This window comes from Erpetoichthys calabaricus, chromosome 4 (genome assembly GCF_900747795.2).
Source record: "Erpetoichthys calabaricus chromosome 4, fErpCal1.3, whole genome shotgun sequence".
NCBI lineage: Eukaryota > Metazoa > Chordata > Cladistia > Polypteriformes > Polypteridae > Erpetoichthys > Erpetoichthys calabaricus.
In genome coordinates, this window is record NC_041397.2 from 314118146 (window position 1) to 314142192 (window position 24047).

General features: G+C 38.4%; 1 protein-coding gene across 8 annotated transcripts in view; it reads right to left on the minus strand.

Annotated features, from left to right (window-relative positions):
- cenpq (centromere protein Q) overlaps nucleotides 1–24047 on the minus strand; it is a 75763-nt gene that overhangs the window by 42912 nt on the left and 8804 nt on the right. For 3 of the 8 annotated variants that reach the window (XM_051925886.1, XM_028790252.2, XM_051925883.1), the window contains exons 2-4: nucleotides 22957–23061; nucleotides 17840–17944; nucleotides 8231–8335 (exon numbers count right to left, since the gene is read on the minus strand). In XM_051925886.1, the coding sequence (XP_051781846.1) occupies nucleotides 8231–8335; nucleotides 17840–17944; nucleotides 22957–23061 (315 nt within the window). The remainder of the gene's footprint in view (nucleotides 1–8230; nucleotides 8336–17839; nucleotides 17945–22956; nucleotides 23062–24047) is intronic. The other 5 variants (XM_051925884.1, XM_051925887.1, XM_051925888.1 and 2 more) reach the window with 3 other exon arrangements.

Sequence of the window (24047 nt, forward strand, 5' to 3'; positions counted from 1 at the left end):
TCACTACTGGTGTCACACACGCGCGTTTAGGAGACAGCTAAAGGGCCTGGGGAACTGTAATACTACACCCGACCAGGAGGTGGCAGAGTGTGCTGACTCTGTCTCTCAGTTTCTTGCAGACCATTCCCGGGAAATCTCACCAGGTTCTGGCATCTCTGATGACATCATTTCCAGCTCGGGCGCCTCTGATGACATCACGTCAGGTTCCAGACTAGATGACGTAAATTTTCTTCCCCAGCCCTTGAAACCGCCATCGTACCTCCAAATAATCAGTTCTGTTTTGGAATTAGTCTTGTGAATATCTCTGACCAAATATTACTAAAAAATTGCAGCTGGGAAATAATATACAGGTGGCTGCCCCAAACCTTTATGATGTCTGACGTCTCGTTACTATCACACTGGTTACATATGAACCGGAGAAGCAGCAATGTGTTTGGGAGGCATATGAGTAGGTTAGTCGAGGATTGTTTAAACTAGGGAATTGGGTAGGAAGTTTAGGACAGGCCAAATTTACAACTATACATGGAGAAACAAACAACACCGTAAAAATATAAATGCATAGTAATGTAAATTCTAAACCCAATGTTTACATGTAAAAGTAAACCAACACATTAACAATAGTTTGTCTTAATGCTAGAAGTGTCAAAAATAAAACGTGAAGTTGGAGATTGTATGTAGAGAAGTATAATTATGATATTATACCAATAACGGAAACCTGGCTAAATAAGAAGGGGATGAATAGAACAGAAAATGAGGTGGGGTTGCTGTTTATGTTAAACAGAATTTAAATGCAAATCCTCTTCAGTTGGACGATGAGCCCCATTTTAGTGAGGACATGTGGCTTCGCCTGGAAAGCATTAGGGAAAGAGGTCTTATTTTAAGGAGTGTGTTATAGACCACCCAATGCAGATAGTAATTTCAACACACATCATTTTAGTAATATTAAAAAGTTTACAGGGGGATATTATACTCATGGGGGACTTTACCGTATATGCTCCAATAAACGCCGAGTCTCTTATTGTCGCAGGTCTCTAATAAGCGCTGGGCTTCAAAGAGGACGCGACCAAATAGTAACCGGTCTCTAACAGTAGCCAGGTCTTTGATATTTGCCTACTAGCGTACATTGTAAGTGTCTGTATCTTTATAGACGTGTGTAATACGTATGCATGTCAGCACGTTGCATATATAAGAAATGCGGATATACCGGTTTCTAAAACTGCTTCATTTTCAAATGAAATGATTCGGGACATCATGCCAAGATCCAAAGAAATTCAGGAACAAATGAGAACAGAAGTAATTGAGATCTATCAGTCTGGTAAAGGTTATAAAGCCATTTCTAAAGCTTTGGGACTCCAGTGAACCACAGTGAGAGCCATTATCCACAAATGGCAAAAACATGGAACAGTGGTGAACCTTCCCAGGAGTGGCCGGCCGACCAAAATTACCCCAAGAGCGCAGAGACGACTCATCCGAGAGGTCACAAAAGACCCCAGGACAACGTCTAAAGAACTGCAGGCCTCACTTGCCTCAATTAAGGTCAGTGTTCACGACTCCACCATAAGAAAGAGACTGGGCAAAAACGGCCTGCATGGCAGATTTCCAAGACGCAAACCACTGTTAAGCAAAAAGAACATTAGGGCTCGTCTCAATTTTGCTAAGAAACATCTCAATGATTGCCAAGACTTTTGGGAAAATACCTTGTGGGCTGATGAGTCAAAAGTTGAACTTTTTGGAAGGCAAATGTCCCGTTACATCTGGCATAAAAGGAACACAGCATTTCAGAAAAAGAACATCATACCAACAGTAAAATATGGTGGTGGTAGTGTGATGGTCTGGGGTTGTTTTGCTGCTTCAGGACCTGGAAGGCTTGCTGTGATAGATGGAACCATGAATTCTACTGTCTACCAAAAAATCCTGAAGGAGAATGTCCGGCCATCTGTTCGTCAACTCAAGCTGAAGCGATCTTGGGTGCTGCAACAGGACAATGACCCAAAACACACCAGCAAATCCACCTCTGAATGGCTGAAGAAAAACAAAATGAAGACTTTGGAGTGGCCTAGTCAAAGTCCTGACCTGAATCCAATTGAGATGCTATGGCATGTCCTTAAAAAGGCAGTTCATGCTAGAAAACCCTCAAATAAAGCTGAATTACAACAATTTTGCAAAGATGAGTGGGCCAAAATTCCTCCAGAGCGCTGTAAAAGACTCATTGCAAGTTATCGCAAACGCTTGATTGCAGTTATTGCTGCTAAGGGTGGCCCAACCAGTTATTAGGTTCAGGGGGCAATTACTTTTTCACACAGGGCCATGTAGGTTTGGATTTTTTTTTCTCCCTAAATAAAAAAACCACCATTTACAAACTGCATTTTGTGTTTACTTGTGTTATATTTGACAAATGGTTAAATGTGTTTGATGATCAGAAACATTTTATGTGACAAACATGCAAAAGAATAAGAAATCAGGAAGGGGGCAAATAGTTTTTCACACCACTGTACCTAAATTTGGAATTACCGTATTTATGCATGTACCACGCACACATTTTCCCCCGAAAATTAGCATTAGAAAATCAGGTGGGCGTCATACACAAGGAAATTTTTTTCTGTAATGTTTACTTCTTCTGCTTGGGCTCTCGCGCCATTTCTCTCACAACAAAAACAGAAGGGCATTTCGCAGAAAACGTGCGTTAAACGCTTCCTATACAATCACAAAGCGCGTCATACACTGGGCAAATTTTTTTCGCTATTTTCTTTGTAAAAATTAGGGTGCGCATCTTACACGAGGGCGCTTGGTACACAAGTAAAAACGGTAGAAGGAAATTTTAAATAAATTCTTCAGTGTGTTGATAAAAAAAAGAAGCTGCAAATGAAAAAACAGTTGAATAAGGCATATAACATTAATAACTCTAAAGTGAATCATTGAGCATATGAGAACATGAGGGCAACCATGACACAAAGATACTTTCAATATTATAATAGTAAAAGAACAGTCAAAAGGTGAAGTGCATCAGGAATAGTAAAGTTATTTAGAAACTGTAGAGGGAGAAGTATTCCATAGATTAAATAGACTGAAATCAAACAAATCACCCAGACCAGATAATATTTACACTTGAGTTCTTAGAGAGGTTAGTGAATACAGATATAAACCTTTGATACATATTTTTAGGAAGTCACTGCGCAATGAGGAAATTCTGAAGGACTGGAAAATGGCAAATATGTTATATACAAGGGGTGACTGAGCAGATCTAAGCAACTATAGGCCAGTACGCTTAACATGCATGACAAGAAAATGGAAGAAATTATTAAGGTTAAGACTGAGCAACACATGACAAGAATAGGAGTTTTTCTGAGCAGTCAGCATGGGGTCAGAAGAGGGAGGTCGTTTTTTACTAACATGCTGGAATTCTATGAGGAAGCAACAAAAGGATACGATCAAAGTGGAGCTTAGGACATTATTTATCTTGACTTTCAGAAAGCATTTGGTAAGATGCCATATGAGAGGGTGGGCATCAAACTTAAAGCAGAGGGAGTTCAGGATGTTGTTTGTAGATGGGTGCAAAATTGGCTCAGACACAGGAAGCAGAGGGTTATGGTTGCAAGGAACCTCATCAGAATTGGCTGATGTTAGTGCAGGGCGGTATACCGGTTCATAACGAAAACAGTTTTTTATTTTTTTTATGATATGGATTTTTCTTATACCGCAACACCGGTTTAAATTGCCTAAACGACGTTCGGAACGTGGCGCAGCGGGAAACTGTTCAAGTGGGGACATTTTTCACTGCTACACCGCTAAACACAGATTTGTTGCACTAGGGCTCTTTTTCATTGCTACACCACCAAATAGTGGGCGGTAGCATAGGTATGCCGCGCGGTGAAAATGGACAGAGAGCTGAAAAAAATGAGTCACGTCTGTCGCCTGGAGATGCTTTAGTTTTAAAAGGTCAGATGTGTAAATACTGTTTCTATACTACTGGATAATACTGCAAGCCAAGTTGTACTTTTATTTGTTTTCAATACAGTGTAATGTACCTGGGTACTGTGTAATATTGTGATGACATGTTGACTTTATTCTCGTACTTTGTCATTAAAGTAGAACATCGTAAACTAAACTTCATCGTAAAATGAATATTTAATTGTGTTAAGTGTTCCCCAAGCTTCTTAAACTGACTTCCTCTGCACTAAGAGGAGGCACCGGCGGTGATCGCCGCACAGAATCCATTCACACGATATTCATGCTCTCTGAACATTTAGAATGCCAAGATAAATACTTGATATAAATAAATACTTGATATAAATTCTAAATGTTCAGAGAGCAGGAATATCTGGGACAACTGGGTCGGGGAACACAACACAAAGCATTTAATGTGCTACATTAACTTATGACGGGGTTTGAGAAAATCTAGTAAATTAAACAATGATTTTAGGATGAAGTTTAGTTTACGACATTCTACTTTAATTATAAAGTAAACTATGAGAATATAGTGGAAATGTCGACTTTAATCTCGACATAAACGGCGAGAATAAAATGGAAATGTCGATTTTATTCTCGACGTATAGTTTTTTTTTTCTTCCGTGTCCGTATTTTTTTTTCTTCACCGTGGCCCTAATACGATTCCGTAGGGCTATACCACAAATACAATTATAAATGCAAGTTGCAGTTGTATTATTTATGTATATAGCTTAGCTTGAAGCAAGGTCCATATTAATGCAGTTTGCCTACATGATAGTTCAGTTGGTAAAGATGTCATAATAATAATAATAATAATACTACATTTTATTTATATACCGCCTTTCCCATGCTCAAGGAACTTACAGAATATAATAACGAACGGCAGCGTATACAGTATATAGCATTGTACAAACCACATAAATAAATAAATAAAGAAGATTAAGACAGTGAATTCTGTTATCACCAAGATTGCACTTGTTTTATTTTATTTTAATTTGGTGAATACTGTGTAATGCACCTGGGCTTTTGAAGCCTTGAAGTAATAGTGCAACTATCAGTAATAATACAATTATTTATTTTATTGTTATTATTTATTATTTTAAATATTATGCAGTTTAATGATGGTAAAGTTGTTTAAAAAGTCACTTTAACGTGTCAGTGGACAGAGATTGTTAACATTAACAGAAAGTGTAGTTGTTTTACAAAAAATATTTATTTATTCCTTTTCTAAGACATGTTCAGTGCAATACAACTTTTGACAAGCACTTCTGGATATTTTCCTAAGTCTAAATACCTCTTTGGATGGTTGAAAATATGTTGTCAAAATTATAATTTAAGTTTTTGCAAAATTTGTTAAATAAAAAGGTTCTATATTTTGACTGCATCTGTCATGCAATGTGATTTCCTTCTCTTCATTAGTGCCACCCCCTTGAAAAGTATCACTTTATGGGGCAATGCAAACCTGTATTAATACTTGTGTGCACATTAAAATGTTTTTTTTGTACAATGTACAATGCTCTTGACAGTGGAATAGGATATTCTTAGCCAGTAATTGCAGTGGAAAATGTGGTTAACATCCACTCATGCATGGGAAAAAAATACCGTCAAATACCGTGAAACCAGGATAATTTAGAAAAATACCGTGATATAGAATTTTGGTCATACCGCCCACCCCTAGCTGATGTTAAGAGTGGTGTTCCACTCCAATTACAGTGGACCCTTGACTTACGAACTCAATTCGTTCGTGAGGGCTGGTTGAAACTCAAGACTATTTTTCCCATAAGAAATAATGGAAATACCCATAATGCGTTCCGAACCTCCCACTGCAACACTTACTTAACCTTTTCATAATAAAAAAAAGGGTTGTATAATGTGCATAATTTACCAAAACACCAATAATTTTTCTAATGTACTAACCAAAAAGTAATAAAAAGTGCCTAGCCTACCAGAAACAACAATTTCATACTGTACTCACCATTTAATTTGACATCTTTGGTCTGCAGGAAGGGAGGAGGATGGTAATGAAACTGAAGGCTTTTTAAAGGCTTTCTTTAACTTGCGCTCAGGCATTTGCAATCACTTCAATAGCTTCTTTTGCGTTAATTTTAATCTCCTCCTGCTGCCTACAAGTTATTCTGACGAGAATTTTTCTCAGCATTTCCTTGCGATGATACAAGGAACTGTTTCTGAACTGTTCTGAGCCCCCCCCCCCCCCCCCCATCTCCCTCCCCCCCCCCCCATCTCCCTCCCCACTCAATGGGAACGACATGCTGAAGTCCGTCCTGAAGCGCGATTGCCGCGACTGTGGAAGCTTGCTTGTCAATTGCCGGGCAGGGATATCACATGCATATCACCCATCGATATCTTTTCTGTTTGCTTTGGCTGAGAGACTCAGCACAGCTTTAAGCCGGCTGTTGACCCAGCAACAGATAAACAGTCTTCCATACGGAGTTTGGACTTTGGCATGTCTTCTAGTTGGGGGAGGTCCCAAGAGAGTTTACAAACCTAACATTTTATTGAATGAGTGCCGCATTAATAGGAATGTTTCTGTTTGTTTACAATCGCGCAAGCGGATACACGAGACGGCATTCAGGTCGTAACGCAAGATGTTGGTCGTAAATCAAGTTGTTCGCATGTCAAGCCGGTCGTATATCAAGGGTCGACTGTATATAAATATATGTAAATGTAAATAAAAGATTTGGATTTTAAAATACGTAACAGGATGGCAAAATTTGCAGATGATACCAAGCTGGGTGTATTGGCAGATAACCGAGAATCCATTGAATCATCACAGAGGAACGTGGAAAGCATGCAGACTCAGGCAGATTTGTGGCAGATGAAATTTAATATCAATAAATGTAAAGTATTACATGTAGGAAATTAAAAAGGTATCCTTCAATAAGGGTGCGCACAAAAAGGCGAGCCTCAAAAGGGCGACCTCAATTGGGCGCGGTGAATAAAGGCGAGCTTCAAAAGGGTGACCTCAATTGGGCGCAATGTGTAGCCTTCGACTACGAGTAGATCTGAAACTTTGTTGCTCTTCACATATTCCATAGACATTTGAACTAAATTATCTACGAACGCCTTTATTCTCTGTGCTCAATTGAGGTTGCCCTTTTGAAGCTCGCCTTTATTTACGCGCACCTTTATTCGCTGCGCCCAATTGAGGTCGCCCTTTTGTGCGCGCCCTTATTAAATAGAACCAATTAAAAATGTTAGGTTTGAATACACAAACTGAGCGATGAAAAATCGAAGAGTATGCCTTATTGAGAAGGATTTAGGAGTTATAGTGGACTCTAAGCTATTAACTGGCATACATTGTTCAGAAGCCATTAAGAAGGCTAACAGAATGTCAGGTAATATAGCGTCTTGACGTGTGGAGTACAAGTCACAGGAGGTTCTGCTCAAGCTTTATAAAACACTGGTGAGGCCTCATCTGGAGTTCTGTGTGCAGTTTTGGCTTTCAAGCTACAAAAAGGAAATAACAGCACTAGAAAAGGTCCAGAGAAGAGCGACTAGACTGATTCAGGGCTACAGGGGATGAGTTATGAGGAAAGACTAAAAGAGCTGAGCCTAAGAAGACTAAGAGGTGAACTGAGTGAAGTGTTTAAAATTATGAAGGGAATTCGTCCAGTGGATTGAGACGTTTATTTTAAAATGAGTTCATCAAGAACACGTGGACACAGTTGGAACATTAAGGGTAAATTTCACACCGACATTTGGAAGTTTTTCTATACACAGAGATCCACAGATGCTTAAAATACGCTACCGAGTGGGTTGTAGCCAGTAAGACTTGAGACTTTCAAAACTTGACTATTTTTTAGAAGAATTAAGTGGATAGGACTGGCGAGTTTGATTGGGCTGAAAGGCCTGTTCTTGTCTAGATTGATCTAATGTTCTAAACGCAAAACGTCCAAGAAACAAATCTCATGTTATTTGTGACATGGAAATTTCTAATCCGTTTGAGGCTTCAGTTCATTTGGATGATACCATTAGGAAGTAAAACATCTATGATATAAGAATGACCAGACACTGCAGAGTGAAAATATTAAGAAGCCATGAAATTAAATCAGATCTGTTATTGGAAAGGATTGTTTTCAACTTAAGTAACTAGGTTGGAACAAAAAACATGCAGCCATTGGGCCATCCAGAACTGACATTGATTGTCCTTGATTTAAAAACAACTACTGGGAAAACAATCTTGTGAATGAAAACGGACTGCTCTGAAATATAAATGTCTGTACCTTTTTGGAGAAAAAGAAAAATTGAAGTGCTTCTCTCTCACCTCCTCAGAGCTGTCGTGATCCTCTTTTGCCTTCACGGTCTTGCTCTTTTTTATATTCTGGTGGCTAGTTTTGGAAATATTCTTTTTCTTGCTGGTATGCTTCATCTTTATAAAATAGAAAGAAAAAAAAAGCACAGCAGGTAAGCCAAAAAAGATGAGACCTGTTCCGTCACTACTGGTGTCACACACGCGCGTTTAGGAGACAGCTAAAGGGCCTGGGGAACTGTAATACTACACCCGACCAGGAGGTGGCAGAGTGTGCTGACTCTGTCTCTCAGTTTCTTGCAGACCATTCCCGGGAAATCTCACCAGGTTCTGGCATCTCTGATGACATCATTTCTAGCTCGGGCGCCTCTGATGACATCACGTCAGGTTCCAGACTAGATGACGTAAATTTTCTTCCCCAGCCCTTGAAACCGCCATCGTACCTCCAAATAATCAGTTCTATTTTGGAATTAGTCTTGTGAATATCTCTGACCAAATATTACTAAAAAATTGCAGCTGGGAAATAATATACAGGTGGCTGCCCCAAACCTTTATGATGTCTGAAGTCTCGTTACTATCACACTGGTTACATATGAACCGGAGAAGCAGCAATGTGTTTGGGAGGCATATGAGTAGGTTAGTCGAGGATTGTTTAAACTAGGGAATTGGGTAGGAAGTTTAGGACAGGCCAAATTTACAACTATACATGGAGAAACAAACAACACCGTAAAAATATAAATGCATAGTAATGTAAATTCTAAACCCAATGTTTACATGTAAAAGTAAACCAACACATTAACAATAGTTTGTCTTAATGCTAGAAGTGTCAAAAATAAAACGTGAAGTTGGAGATTGTATGTAGAGAAGTATAATTATGATATTATACCAATAACGGAAACCTGGCTAAATAAGAAGGGGATGAATAGAACAGAAAATGAGGTGGGGTTGCTGTTTATGTTAAACGGAATTTAAATGCAAATCCTCTTCAGTTGGACGATGAGCCCCATTTTAGTGAGGACATGTGGCTTCGCCTGGAAAGCATTAGGGAAAGAGGTCTTATTTTAAGGAGTGTGTTATAGACCACCCAATGCAGACAGTAATTTCAACACACATCATTTTAGTAATATTAAAAAGTTTACAGGGGGATATTATACTCATGGGGGACTTTACCGTATATGCTCCAATAAACGCAGAGTCTCTTATTGTCGCAGGTCTCTAATAAGCGCTGGGCTTCAAAGATGACGCGACCAAATAGTAACCGGTCTCTAACAGTAGCCAGGTCTTTGATATTTGCCTACTAGCGTACATTGTAAGTGTCTGTATCTTTATAGACGTGTGTAATATGTATGCATGTCAGCACGTTGCATATATAAGAAATGCGGATATACCGGTTTCTAAAACTGCTTCATTTTCAAATGAAATGATTCGGGAATCTTTCAAAAATTGTGGCATCACCAATTCTACTGATGGCAGTGAGGATTCATTAATTCATTGCCTCAAAGAAAATCAGCCGTGTTTTGAAGGAAGAGAGAAATTGTCGGTGGCAAGAATTCAAAGCGTCGTGACAAACCTGGAAGAAGAGGAAGACGATAGTGAACTGGACAACAACAAAGCCGTCATTGCGAATTCAGATGACGAATAGTAGCGAAAGGTACAGAAAGACATTGCCATTTATCTTTAACAGTCTTATGGAGCATGTGAAATTCAAATAAAGTAGCTGTTTGTAATATTAGCCGATATTTTTGTGTATCTACCTGTACAGACACGCGCGAAAAAATATTGCGTTCTGAAGGTTTTTGTTAATAATGGCCAATCTCTAATAGCAGCCGGTCTCTATTAAGCGCCGGGAGCCGAGGCTAGTTTTGCAAATAAAAGCCGGGGGCCTCTATTGGAGCATTTACGGTATCCAAATATTAAATGGGATAACCTTGCAAACAGCGGAGGAAAACAGCGGGAATTTTTAGAAGTAATCAGCAAATCTTTTTTAATACAGAATGTTAAAAGCACCAACACGGGGTGAAGCCTGTCTAGATTTAGTAATTTGTAATAATCAGGATAGAATTGAGGGTGTACAGCTGATTAGACCACTAGGGTCAGTTGACCATAATAGAATTTAATTCTCAGTGTTTTGAAAGAGTGCAATACAAAGACTAAAGTTTAACTTTGGTACAGTAAATTTTGAGCAGATGCAACAAAATCTAAAGAGATTTACACTGGGATTAGCTTTTAGGTGTGGAGACATCAGAGGAACAGGTTTAAAAATATTTTGCATTTAATGCAGGACAGGTACATACAGTGGTGTGAAAAACTATTTGCCCCCTTCCTGATTTCTTATTCTTTTGCATGTTTGTCACACAAAAGGTTTCTGATCATCAAACACATTTAACCATTAGTCAAATATAACACAAGTAAACACAAAATGCAGTTTTTAAATGATGGTTTTTATTATTTAGGGAGAAAAAAAATCCAAACCTACATGGCCCTGTGTGAAAAAGTAATTGCCCCCTTGTTAAAAAATAACCTAACTGTGGTGTATCACACCTGAGTTCAATTTCCGTAGCCACCCCCAGGCCTGATTACTGCCACACCTGTTTCAATCAAGAAATCACTTAAATAGGAGCTGCCTGACACAGAGAAGTAGACCAAAAGCACCTCAAAAGCTAGACATCATGCCAAGATCCAAAGAAATTCAGGAACAAATGAGAACAGAAGTAATTGAGATCTATCAGTCTGGTAAAGGTTATAAAGCCATTTCTAAAGCTTTGGGACTCCAGTGAACCACAGTGAGAGCCATTATCCACAAATGGCAAAAACATGGAACAGTGGTGAACCTTCCCAGGAGTGGCCGGCCGACCAAAATTACCCCAAGAGCGCGGAGACGACTCATCCGAGAGGTCACAAAAGACCCCAGGACAACGTCTAAAGAACTGCAGGCCTCACTTGCCTCAATTAAGGTCAGTGTTCACGACTCCACCATAAGAAAGAGACTGGGCAAAAACGGCCTGCATGGCGGATTTCCAAGACGCAAACCACTGTTAAGCAAAAAGAACATTAGGGCTCTTCTCAATTTTGCTAAGAAACATCTCAATGATTGCCAAGACTTTTGGGAAAATACCTTGTGGACTGATGAGACGAAAGTTGAACTTTTTGGAAGGCAAATGTCCCGTTACATCTGGCGTAAAAGGAACACAGCATTTCAGAAAAAGAACATCATACCAACAGTAAAATATGGTGGTGGTAGTGTGATGGTCTGGGGTTGTTTTGCTGCTTCAGGACCTGGAAGGCTTGCTGTGATAGATGGAACCATGAATTCTACTGTCTACCAAAAAATCCTGAAGGAGAATGTCCGGCCATCTGTTCGTCAACTCAAGCTGAAGCGATCTTGGGTGCTGCAACAGGACAATGACCCAAAACACACCAGCAAATCCACCTCTGAATGGCTGAAGAAAAACAAAATGAAGACTTTGGAGTGGCCTAGTCAAAGTCCTGACCTGAATCCAATTGAGATGCTATGGCATGTCCTTAAAAAGGCAGTTCATGCTAGAAAACCCTCAAATAAAGCTGAATTACAACAATTTTGCAAAGATGAGTGGGCCAAAATTCCTCCAGAGCGCTGTAAAAGACTCATTGCAAGTTATCGCAAATGCTTGATTGCAGTTATTGCTGCTAAGGGTGGCCCAACCAGTTATTAGGTTCAGGGGGCAATTACTTTTTCACACAGGGCCATGTAGGTTTGGATTTTTTTTTTCTCCCTAAATAAAAAAACCACCATTTACAAACTGCATTTTGTGTTTACTTGTGTTATATTTGACAAATGGTTAAATGTGTTTGATGATCAGAAACATTTTGTGTGACAAACATGCAAAAGAATAAGAAATCAGGAAGGGGGCAAATAGTTTTTCACACCACTGTACCTAAATTTGGAATTACCGTATTTATGCATGTACCACGCACACATTTTCCCCCGAAAATTAGCATTAGAAAATCAGGTGTGCGTCATACACAAGGAAATGCTTTTCTGTAATGTTTACTTCTTCTGCTTGGGCTCTCGCGCCATTTCTCTCAGAACAAAAACAGAAGGGCATTTCGCAGAAAACGTGCGTTAAACGCTTCCTATACAATCACAAAGCGCGTCATACACGGGGCAAATTTTTTTCGCTATTTTCTTTGTAAAAATTAGGGTGCGCGTCTTACACGAGGGCGCTTGGTACACGAGTAAAAACGGTAGAAGGAAATTTTAAATAAATTCTTCAGTGTGTTGATAAAAAAAAGAAGCTGCAAATGAAAAAACAGTTGAATAAGGCATATAACATTAATAACTCTAAAGTGAATCATTGAGCATATGAGAACATGAGGGCAACCATGACACAAAGATACTTTCAATATTATAATAGTAAAAGAACAGTCAAAAGGTGAAGTGCATCAGGAATAGTGAAGTTATTTAGAAACTGTAGAGGGAGAAGTATTCCATAGATTAAATAGACTGAAATCAAACAAATCACCCAGACCAGATAATATTTACACTTGAGTTCTTAGAGAGGTTAGCGAATACAGATATAAACCTTTGATACATATTTTTAGGAAGTCACTGCGCAATGAGGAAATTCTGAAGGACTGGAAAATGGCAAATATGTTATATACAAGGGGTGACTGAGCAGATCTAATCAACTATAGGCCAGTACGCTTAACATGCATGACAAGAAAATGGAAGGAATTATTAAGGTTAAGATTGAGCAACACATGACAAGAATAGGAGTTTTTCTGAGCAGTCAGCATGGGGTCAGAAGAGGGAGGTCGTTTTTTACTAACATGCTGGAATTCTATGAGGAAGCAACAAAAGGATATGATCAAAGTGGAGCTTAGGACATTATTTATCTTGACTTTCAGAAAGCATTTGGTAAGATGCCATATGAGAGGGTGGGCATCAAACTTAAAGCAGAGGGAGTTCAGGATGTTGTTTGTAGATGGTTGCAAAATTGGCTCAGACACAGGAAGCAGAGGGTTATGGTTGCAAAGAACCTCATCAGAATTGTCTGATGTTAGTGCTGGGCGGTATACCGGTTCATAACGAAAACCGTTTTTTATTTTTTTTATGATATGGATTTTTCTTATACCGCAACACCGGTTTAAATTGCCTAAACGACGTTCGGAACGTGGCGCAGCGGGAAACTGTTCAAGTGGGGACATTTTTCACTGCTACACCGCTAAACACAGATTTGTTGCACTAGGGCTCTTTTTCATTGCTACACCACCAAATAGTGGGCGGTAGCATAGGTATGCCGCGTGGTGAAAATGGACAGAGAGCTGAAAAAAATGAGTCACGTCTGTCGCCTGGAGATGCTTTAGTTTTAAAAGGTCAGATGTGTAAATACTGTTTCTATACTACTGGATAATACTGCAAGCCAAGTTGTACTTTTATTTGTTTTCAATACAGTGTAATGTACCTGGGTACTGTGTAATATTGTGACGACATGTTGACTTTATTCTCGTACTTTGTCATTAAAGTAGAACATCGTAAACTAAACTTCATCGTAAAATGAATATTTAATTGTGTTAAGTGTTCCCCAAGCTTCTTAAACTGACTTCCTCTGCACTAAGAGGAGGCACCGGCACTGATCGCCGCACAGAATCCATTCACACGATATTCATGCTCTCTGAACATTTAGAATGCCAAGATAAATACTTGATATAAATAAATACTTGATATAAATTCTAAATGTTCAGAGACCAGGAATATCTGGGACAACTGGGTCGGGGAACACAACACAAAGCATTTAATGTGCTACATTAACTTATGACGGGGTTTGAGAAAATCTAGTAAATTAAACAATGATTTTAGGATGAAGTTTAGTTTACGACATTCTACTTTAATTATAAAGTAAACTATGAGAATATAGTGGAAATGTCGACTTTAATCTCGACATAAACGGCGAGAATAAAATGGAAATGTCGATTTTATTCTCGACGTATAGTTTTTTTTTTCTTCCCTGTGTCCGTATTTTTTTTTCTTCACCGTGGCCCTAATATGATTCCGTAGGGCTATACCACAAATACAATTATAAATGCAAGTTGCAGTTGTATTATTTATGTATATAGCTTAGCTTGAAGCAAGGTCCATATTAATGCAGTTTGCCTACATGATAGTTCAGTTGGTAAAGATGTCATAATAATAATAATAATAATAATACTACATTTTATTTATATAGCGCCTTTCCCATGCTCAAGGAACTTACAGAATATAATAACGAACGGCAGCGTATACAGTATATAGCATTGTACAAACCACATAAATAAATAAAGAAGATTAAGACAGTGAATTCTGTCATCACCAAGATTGCACTTGTTTTATTTTATTTTAATTTGGTGAATACTGTGTAATGCACCTGGGCTTTTGAAGCCTTGAAGTAATAGTGCAACTATCAGTAATAATACAATTATTTATTTTATTGTTATTATTTATTATTTTAAATATTATGCAGTTTAATGATGGTAAAGTTGTTTAAAAAGTCACTTTAACGTGTCAGTGGACAGAGATTGTTAACATTAACAGAAAGTGTAGTTGTTTTACAAAAAATATTTATTTATTCCTTTTCTAAGACATGTTCAGTGCAATACAACTTTTGACAAGCACTTCTGGATATTTTCCTAAGTCTAAATACCTCTTTGGATGGTTGAAAATATGTTGTCAAAATTATAATTTAAGTTTTTGCAAAATTTGTTAAATAAAAAGGTTCTATATTTTGACTGCATCTGTCATGCAATGTGATTTCCTTCTCTTCATTAGTGCCACCCCCTTGAAAAGTATCACTTTATGGGGCAATGCAAACCTGTATTAATACTTGTGTGCACATTAAAATGTTTTTTTTGTACAATGTACAATGCTCTTGACAGTGGAATAGGATATTCTTAGCCAGTAATTGCAGTGGAAAATGTGGTTAACATCCACTCATGCATGGGAAAAAAATACCGTCAAATACCGTGAAACCAGGATAATTTAGAAAAATACCGTGATATAGAATTTTGGTCATACCGCCCACCCCTAGCTGATGTTAAGAGTGGTGTTCCACTCCAATTACAGTGGACCCTTGACTTACGAACTCAATTCGTTCGTGAGGGCTGGTTGAAACTCAAGACTATTTTTCCCATAAGAAATAATGGAAATACCCATAATGCGTTCCGAACCTCCCACTGCAACACTTACTTAACCTTTTCATAATAAAAAAAAGGGTTGTATAATGTGCATAATTTACCAAAACACCAATAATTTTTCTAATGTACTAACCAAAAAGTAATAAAAAGTGCCTAGCCTACCAGAAACAACAATTTCATATTGTACTCACCATTTAATTTGACATCTTTGGTCTGCAGGAAGGGAGGAGGATGGTAATGAAACTGAAGGCTTTTTAAAGGCTTTCTTTAACTTGCGCTCAGGCATTTGCAATCACTTCAATAGCTTCTTTTGCGTTAATTTTAATCTCCTCCTGCCTACAAGTTATTCTGACGAGAATTTTTCTCAGCATTTCCTTGCGATGATACAAGGAACTGTTTCTGAACTCTTCTGAGACCCCCCCCCCCCACATCTCCCTCCCCACTCAATGGGAACTACATGCTAAAGTGCGTCCTGAAGCGCGATTGCCACGACTGTGGAAGCTTGCTTGTCAATTGCCGGGCAGGGATATCACATGCATATCACCCATCGATATCTTTTCTGTTTGCTTTGGCTGAGAGACTCAGCACAGCTTTAAGCCGGCTGTTGCCCCAGCAACAGATAAACAGTTTTCCATACGGAGTTTGGACTTTGGCATGTCTTCTAGTTGGGGGAGGTCCCAAGAGAGTTTACAAACCTAACATTTTATTGAATGAGTGCCGCATTAATAGGAATGTTTCTGTTTGTTTACAATCGCGCAAGTGGATACACGTGACGGCATTCAGGTCATAATGCAAGATGTTGGTCGTAAATCAAGTTGTTCGCATGTCAAGCCGGTCGTATATCAAGGGTCGACTGTATATAAATATATGTAAATGTAAATAAAAGATTTGGATTTTAAAATACGTAACAGGATGGCAAAATTTGCAGATGATACCAAGCTGGGTGTATTGGCAGATAACCGAGAATCCATTGAATCATCACAGAGGAACGTGGAAAGCATGCAGACTCAGGCAGATTTGTGGCAGATGAAATTTAATATCAATAAATGTAAAGTATTACATGTAGGAAATTAAAAAGGTATCCTTCAATAAGGGTGCGCACAAAAAGGCAAGCCTTGAAAGGGCGACCTCAATTGGGCGCGGTGAATAAAGGCGAGCTTCAAAAGGGTGACCTCAATTGGGCGCAATGTGTAGCCTTCGACTACGAGTAGATCTGCACCTTTGTTGCTCTTCACATATTCCATAGACATTTAAACTAAATTATCTACGAATGCCTTTATTCTCTGTGCTCAATTGAGGTTGCCCTTTTGAAGCTCGCCTTTATTTACGCGCACCTTTATTCGCCGCGCCCAATTGAGGTCGCCCTTTTGTGCGTGCCCTTATTAAATAGAACCAATTAAAAATGTTAGGTTTGAATACACAAACTGAGCGATGAAAAATCTAAATCCTTCTCAATAAGGCATACTCTTCGGAGTTATAGTGGACTCTAAGCTATTAACTGGCATACATTGTTCAGAAGCCATTAAGAAGGCTAACAGAATGTCAGGTTATATAGCGTCTTGACGTGTGGAGTACAAGTCACAGGAGGTTCTGCTCAAGCTTTATAAAACACTGGTGAGGCCTCATCTGGAGTTCTGTGTGCAGTTTTGGCTTTCAGGCTACAAAAAGGAAATAACAGCACTAGAAAAGGTCCAGAGAAGAGCGACTAGACTGATTCAGGGCTACAGGGGATGAGTTATGAGGAAAGACTAAAAGAGCTGAGCCTAAGAAGACTAAGAGGTGAACTGAGTGAAGTGTTTAAAATTATGAAGGGAATTCATCCAGTGGATTGAGACGCTTATTTTAAAATGAGTTCATCAAGAACACGTGGACACAGTTGGAACATTAAGGGTAAATTTCACACCGACATTTGGAAGTTTTTCTATACACAGAGATCCACAGATGCTTAAAATACGCTACCGAGTGGGTTGTAGCCAGTAAGACTTGAGACTTTCAAAACTTGACTATTTTTTAGAAGAATTAAGTGGATAGGACTGGCGAGTTTGATTGGGCTGAAAGGCCTGTTCTTGTCTAGATTGATCTAATGTTCTAAACGCAAAACGTCCAAGAAACAAATCTCATGTTATTTGTGACATGGAAATTTCTAATCCGTTTGAGGCTTCAGTTCATTTGGATGATACCATTAGGAAGTAAAACATCTATGATATAAGAATGACCAGACACTGCAGAGTGAAAATATTAAGAAGCCATGAAATTAAATCAGATCTGTTATTGGAAAGGATTGTTTTCAACTTAAGTAACTAGGTTGGAAAAAAAAACATGCAGCCATTGGGCCATCCAGAACTGACATTGATTGTCCTTGATTTAAAAACAACTACTGGGAAAACAATCTTGTGAATGAAAACGGACTGCTCTGAAATATAAATGTCTGTACCTTTTTGGAGAAAAAGAAAAATTGAAGTGCTTCTCTCTCACCTCCTCAGAGCTGTCGTGATCCTCTTTTGCCTTCACGGTCTTGCTCTTTTTTATATTCTGGTGGCTAGTTTTGGAAATATTCTTTTTCTTGCTGGTATGCTTCATCTTTATAAAATAGAAAGAAAAAAAAAGCACAGCAGGTAAGCCAAAAAAGATGAGACCTGTTCCGTCACTACTGGTGTCACACACGCGCGTTTAGGAGACAGCTAAAGGGCCTGGGGAACTGTAATACTACACCCGACCAGGAGGTGGCAGAGTGTGCTGACTCTGTCTCTCAGTTTCTTGCAGACCATTCCCGGGAAATCTCACCAGGTTCTGGCATCTCTGATGACATCATTTCCAGCTCGGGCGCCTCTGATGACATCACGTCAGGTTCCAGACTAGATGACGTAAATTTTCTTCCCCAGCCCTTGAAACCGCCATCGTACCTCCAAATAATCAGTTCTGTTTTGGACTTAGTCTTGTGAATATCTCTGACCAAATATTACTAAAAAATTGCAGCTGGGAAATAATATACAGGTGGCTGCCCCAAACCTTTATGATGTCTGACGTCTCGTTACTATCACACTGGTTACATATGAACCGGAGAAGCAGCAATGTGTTTGGGAGGCATATGAGTAGGTTAGTCGAGGATTGTTTAAACTAGGGAATTGGGTAGGAAGTTTAGGACAGGCCAAATTTACAACTATACATGGAGAAACAAACAACACCGTAAAAATATAAATGCATAGTAATGTAAATTCTAAACCCAATGTTTACATGTAAAAGTAAACCAACACATTAACAATAGTTTGTCTTAATGCTAGAAGTGTCAAAAATAAAACGTGAAGTTGGAGATTGTATGTAGAGAAGTATAATTATGATATTATACCAATAACGGAAACCTGGCTAAATAAGAAGGGGATGAATAGAACAGAAAATGAGGTGGGGTTGCTGTTTATGTTAAACGGAATTTAAATGCAAATCCTCTTCAGTTGGACGATGAGCCCCATTTTAGTGAGGACATGTGGCTTCGCCTGGAAAGCATTAGGGAAAGAGGTCTTATTTTAAGGAGTGTGTTATAGACCACCCAATGCAGACAGTAATTTCAACACACATCATTTTAGTAATATTAAAAAGTTTACAGGGGGATATTATACTCATGGGGGACTTTACCGTATATGCTCCAATAAACGCAGAGTCTCTTATTGTCGCAGGTCTCTAATAAGCGCTGGGCTTCAAAGATGACGCGACCAAATAGTAACCGGTCTCTAACAGTAGCCAGGTCTTTGATATTTGCCTACTAGCGTACATTGTAAGTGTCTGTATCTTTATAGACGTGTGTAATACGTATGCATGTCAGCACGTTGCATATATAAGAAATGCGGATATACCGGTTTCTAAAACTGCTTCATTTTCAAATGAAATGATTCGGGAATCTTTCAAAAATTGTGGCATCACCAATTCTACTGATGGCAGTGAGGATTCATTAATTCATTGCCTCAAAGAAAATCAGCCGTGTTTTGAAGGAAGAGAGAAATTGTCGGTGGCAAGAATTCAAAGCGTCGTGACAAACCTGGAAGAAGAGGAAGACGATAGTGAACTGGACAACAACAAAGCCGTCATTGCGAATTCAGATGACGAATAGTAGCGAAAGGTACAGAAAGACATTGCCATTTATCTTTAACAGTCTTATGGAGCATGTGAAATTCAAATAAAGTAGCTGTTTGTAATATTAGCCAATATTTTTGTGTATCTACCTGTACAGACACGCGCGAAAAAATATTGCGTTCTGAAGGTTTTTGTTAATAATGGCCAATCTCTAATAGCAGCCGGTCTCTATTAAGAGCCGGGAGCCGAGGCTAGTTTTGCAAATAAAAGCCGGGGGCCTCTATTGGAGCATTTACGGTATCCAAATATTAAATGGGATAACCTTGCAAACAGCGGAGGACAACAGCGGGAATTTTTAGAAGTAATCAGCAAATCTTTTTTAATACAGAATGTTAAAAGCACCAACAAGGGGTGAAGCCTGTCTAGATTTAGTAATTTGTAATGATCACGATAGAATTGACGGTGTACAGGTGATTAGACCACTAGGGTCAGTTGACCATAATAGAATTTAATTCTCAGTGTTTTGAAAGAGTGCAATACAAAGACTAAAGTTTAACTTTGGTACAGTAAATTTTGAGCAGATGCAACAAAGTCTAAAGAGATTTACACTGGGATAAGCTTTTAGGTGTGGCGACATTAGAGGAACTGGTTTAAAAATATTTTGCATTTAATGCAGGACAGGTACATACCTAAATTTGGAATTACCGTATTTACGCGTGTACCACGCACACATTTCCCCCTGAAAATTAGCATTAGAAAATCAGGTGTGTGTCATACACAAGGAAATGTTTTTCTGTAATGTTTACTTCTTCTGCTTGGGCTCTCATGCCCTCTCTCTCGCATCAAAAACAGAAGGGCATTTCGCAGAAAACGTGCCCTAAACGCTTCCTATACAATCACAAAGCGCGTCATACACGGGGCAAATTTTTTTCGCGATTTTCTTTGTAAAAATTAGGGTGCGCGTCTTACATGAGGGCGCGTGGTACACAAGTAAAAACGGTAGAAGGAAATTTTAAATAAATTCTTTAATGTGTTGATAAAAAAAGAAGCTGCAAATGAAAAAACAGTTGAATAAGGCATATAACATTAATAACTCTAAAGTGAATCATTGAGCATATGAGAACATGAGGGCAACCATGACACAAAGATACTTTCAATATTATAATAGTAAAAGAACAGTCAAGAAAAAGGTGAAGTGCATCAGGAACAGTAAAGTTATTTAGAAACTGTAGAGGGAGAAGTATTCCATAGATTAAATAGACTGAAATCAAACAAATCACCCGGACCAGATAATATTTACACTTGAGTTCTTACAGAGGTTAGTGAATACAGATATAAACCTTTGATACATATTTTTAGGAAGTCACTGCGCAATGAGGAAATTCTGAAGGACTGGAAAATGGCAAATATGTTATATAAAAGGGGTGACTGAGCAGATCTAAGCAACTATAGGCCAGTACGCTTAACATGCATGACAAGAAAATGGAAGGAATTATTAAGGTTAAGACTGAGCAACACATGACAAGAATAGGAGTTTTTCTTAGCAGTCAGCATGGGGTCAGAAGAGGGAGGTCATTTTTTTACTAACATGCTGGAATTCTATGAGGAAGCAACAAAAGGATACAAGATTATGACGTTATTTATCTTGACTTTCAGAAAGCATTTGGTAAGATGCCATATGAGAGGGTGGGCATCAAACTAAAAGCAGAGGGAGTTCTGGATGTTTGTAGATGGACGCAAAATTGGCTCATACACAGGAAGCAGAGGGTTATGGTTGCGAGGAACCTCATCAGAATTGGCTGATGTTAAGAGTGGTGTTCCACTTGTAAATGTAAATAAAAGATTTGGATTGTAAAATACGTAACAGGATGGTAAAATTTGCAGATGATACCAAGCTGGGTGTATTGGCAGATAACTGAGAATCCATTGAATCATCACAGAGGAACGTGGAAGGCATGCAGACTCAGGCAGATTTGTGGCAGATGAAATTTAAAATTAATAAATGTAACGTATTACATGTAGGAAATTAAAAATGTTAGGTTTTGAATACACAAACTGAGCGATGAAAAATCGAAGAGTATGCCTTATTGAGAAGGATTTAGGAGTTGTAGTGGACTCTAAGCTATCAACTGGCATACAGTGTTCAGAAGTCATTAAGAAGGCTAACAGAATGTCAGGTTATATAGCGCCTTGACATATGGAGTACAAGTCCAAGGAGGTTCTGCTCAAGCTTTATAACACACTGGTGAGGCCTCATCTGGAGTCCTGTGTGCAGTTTTGATTTTCATGCTACAAAAAGGACATAACAGCACTAGAAAAGGTCCAGAGAAGAGTGACTAGGCTGATTACAGGGCTACAGGGGATGAGTTATGAGGAAAGATTAAAAGAGCTGAGCCTATACAGAGATTAAGAGGTGACCTGAGTGAAGTGTTTAAAATTACGAAGGGAATTAGTCCAGTGGATTGAGATGTTTATTTTAAAATGAGTTCATCAAGAACACATGGACACAGTTGGAAAATTAAGGGTAAATTTCACACCGACATTTGGAAGTTTATCTATACACAGAGAACCACAGATGCTTAAAATACGCTACCGAGTAGGGTTGTAGCCAGTAAGACTTGAGACTTTCAAAACTTTTCTATTTTTTAGAAGAATTAAGTGGATAGGACTGGCGAGTTTGATTGGGCTGAAAGGCCTGTTCTTGTCTAGATTGATCTAATGTTCTAAACGCAAAACATCCAATAAACAAATCTCACGTTATTTGTGACATATAATCCAATTCAGGTCTTCCACTGCTATGCTCATAATGTCCCAAACACTTGTAATTTTATATTTATTTTTAACAGTGGTGAACAACGTCAGTCCTGGAGGGCCGCCGTTGCTACAGGATATTTGTTCCCAATTGCTTAATGAGAAGTCAGATATTGCTCAAGAACCACGTATTTCTCAAATTACATTTTTCTGGTTTATTTTATTTATCTTGCTTGTTAAGAATTTAAACTGTTAATTTCTAATTTTAGTCTTAAACCACTGCATTCAATGTGTTTAATTGTTCCTTATTAGCAAAAACATGCAAATGACAAAGGAACCAGCAGTTCTCCATCTGGCTTGTCTCCATGTACTCCTGTGCCTGGCTTGGTTTAACGAAGTACTCCGAAAGAAACTGAAGAGAAAGTGAAGAACTAGAAATTTCTAATCCGTTTGAGGCTTCAGTTCATTTGGATGATACCATTAGGAAGTAAAACATCTATGGTATAAGAATGACCTGACACTGCAGAGTTAAAACATTAAGAAGCCATGAAATTAAATTAGATCTGTTACTGGAAAGGATTGTTTTAAAATTAAGTAACTGGGTTGGAACAAAAACCCTGCAGCCACTGGGCCATCCAGAACTGACATTGGCTGTCCTTGATTTAAAAACCTCTACTGGGAAAACAATCTTGTGAACAAAAATGGATTGCATTGAAATAAAATTGTCTGTACCTTTTTGGGGGAAAAAAAGAAAAAGTGAAGTGCTTCTCTCTCACCTTCTCAGAGCTGTCGTGATCCTCTTTTGCCTTCACGGTCTTGCTCTTTTTTATTTTCTGGTGGGTAGCTTTGGAAATGTTCTTTTTCTTGCTAGTATGCTTCATCTGTGGGGAAAAAGGCAGATTATGAAGCGATAAAAGAGGAAGTTGAGAACTTATAAAATAGAAAGGAAAAAAAAAAAAGGCACAGCAGGTAAGCCAAAAAGGCGTTAAAAACAAACAATGAATTGAGGCAGTGAATGATGCAGATTATAATAATAATAATAATAATAATGCATTTTATTTATAGGTGCACTTTACATTAGCAGTAAATCTCAAAGTGGAACATAAAAAGTTTAAACAAAGGCAAAGCAAGATAAAAACAGAGATAAAACAACAATAATTATAGCATTATTGTTAATAATCTTTCCTAAATAGAAAAGTCTTTAGCTGTTTTTTAAAACAGCCCACCGTCTGCTGTGTTCTCAGGCTCTCTGGTAGAGCATTCTAGAGCTGTGAAGCAGCGGCTACAAAGGCTAAATCACCTATTGTATGAAGTTTGGTCACGGGGGGCGAAGGTGGTAGGTATTTGCAAAACAGAGTTTAGTACATTAAAAAGTAAAAAAAGAAATTAAAAGAAAACATACAGGCAAGGATCAAATAAAGTATTGTTTGCTTTTCATTTGATTTTTTTTTTTTTTTTTTTTTTTTTTAACATTTATTGCCAGATCAATTATAATTGCAATTCTCCATTTTGAAAGAGTTCTGAACAGGAACAACCAGCACCAAATTCTTCCCCGTGTTGTACTTTGAGTTGTCTTCACTGGCTGCATTTTTCACCTCGTTGAAGGGATTGTGTTCTCTCAATGGGTTCACAGAAACATTTTAATTAAAACATACACTCCATGATGAACACACACACACACACACAAACACACACACACGTGTAAACTAAACCAAGCGAGATGGTGAGCTGCTGGTTACTTCTGTCATTTGCATCTTTTTGTTAACTGCTAGCCACTTAAGAAGACACAGCCATTAAAACCAGATGAAGAAGTCAATCTAAAATGACTTAACATTATTATCACTAATTTGACCTGTATCTTTATTAT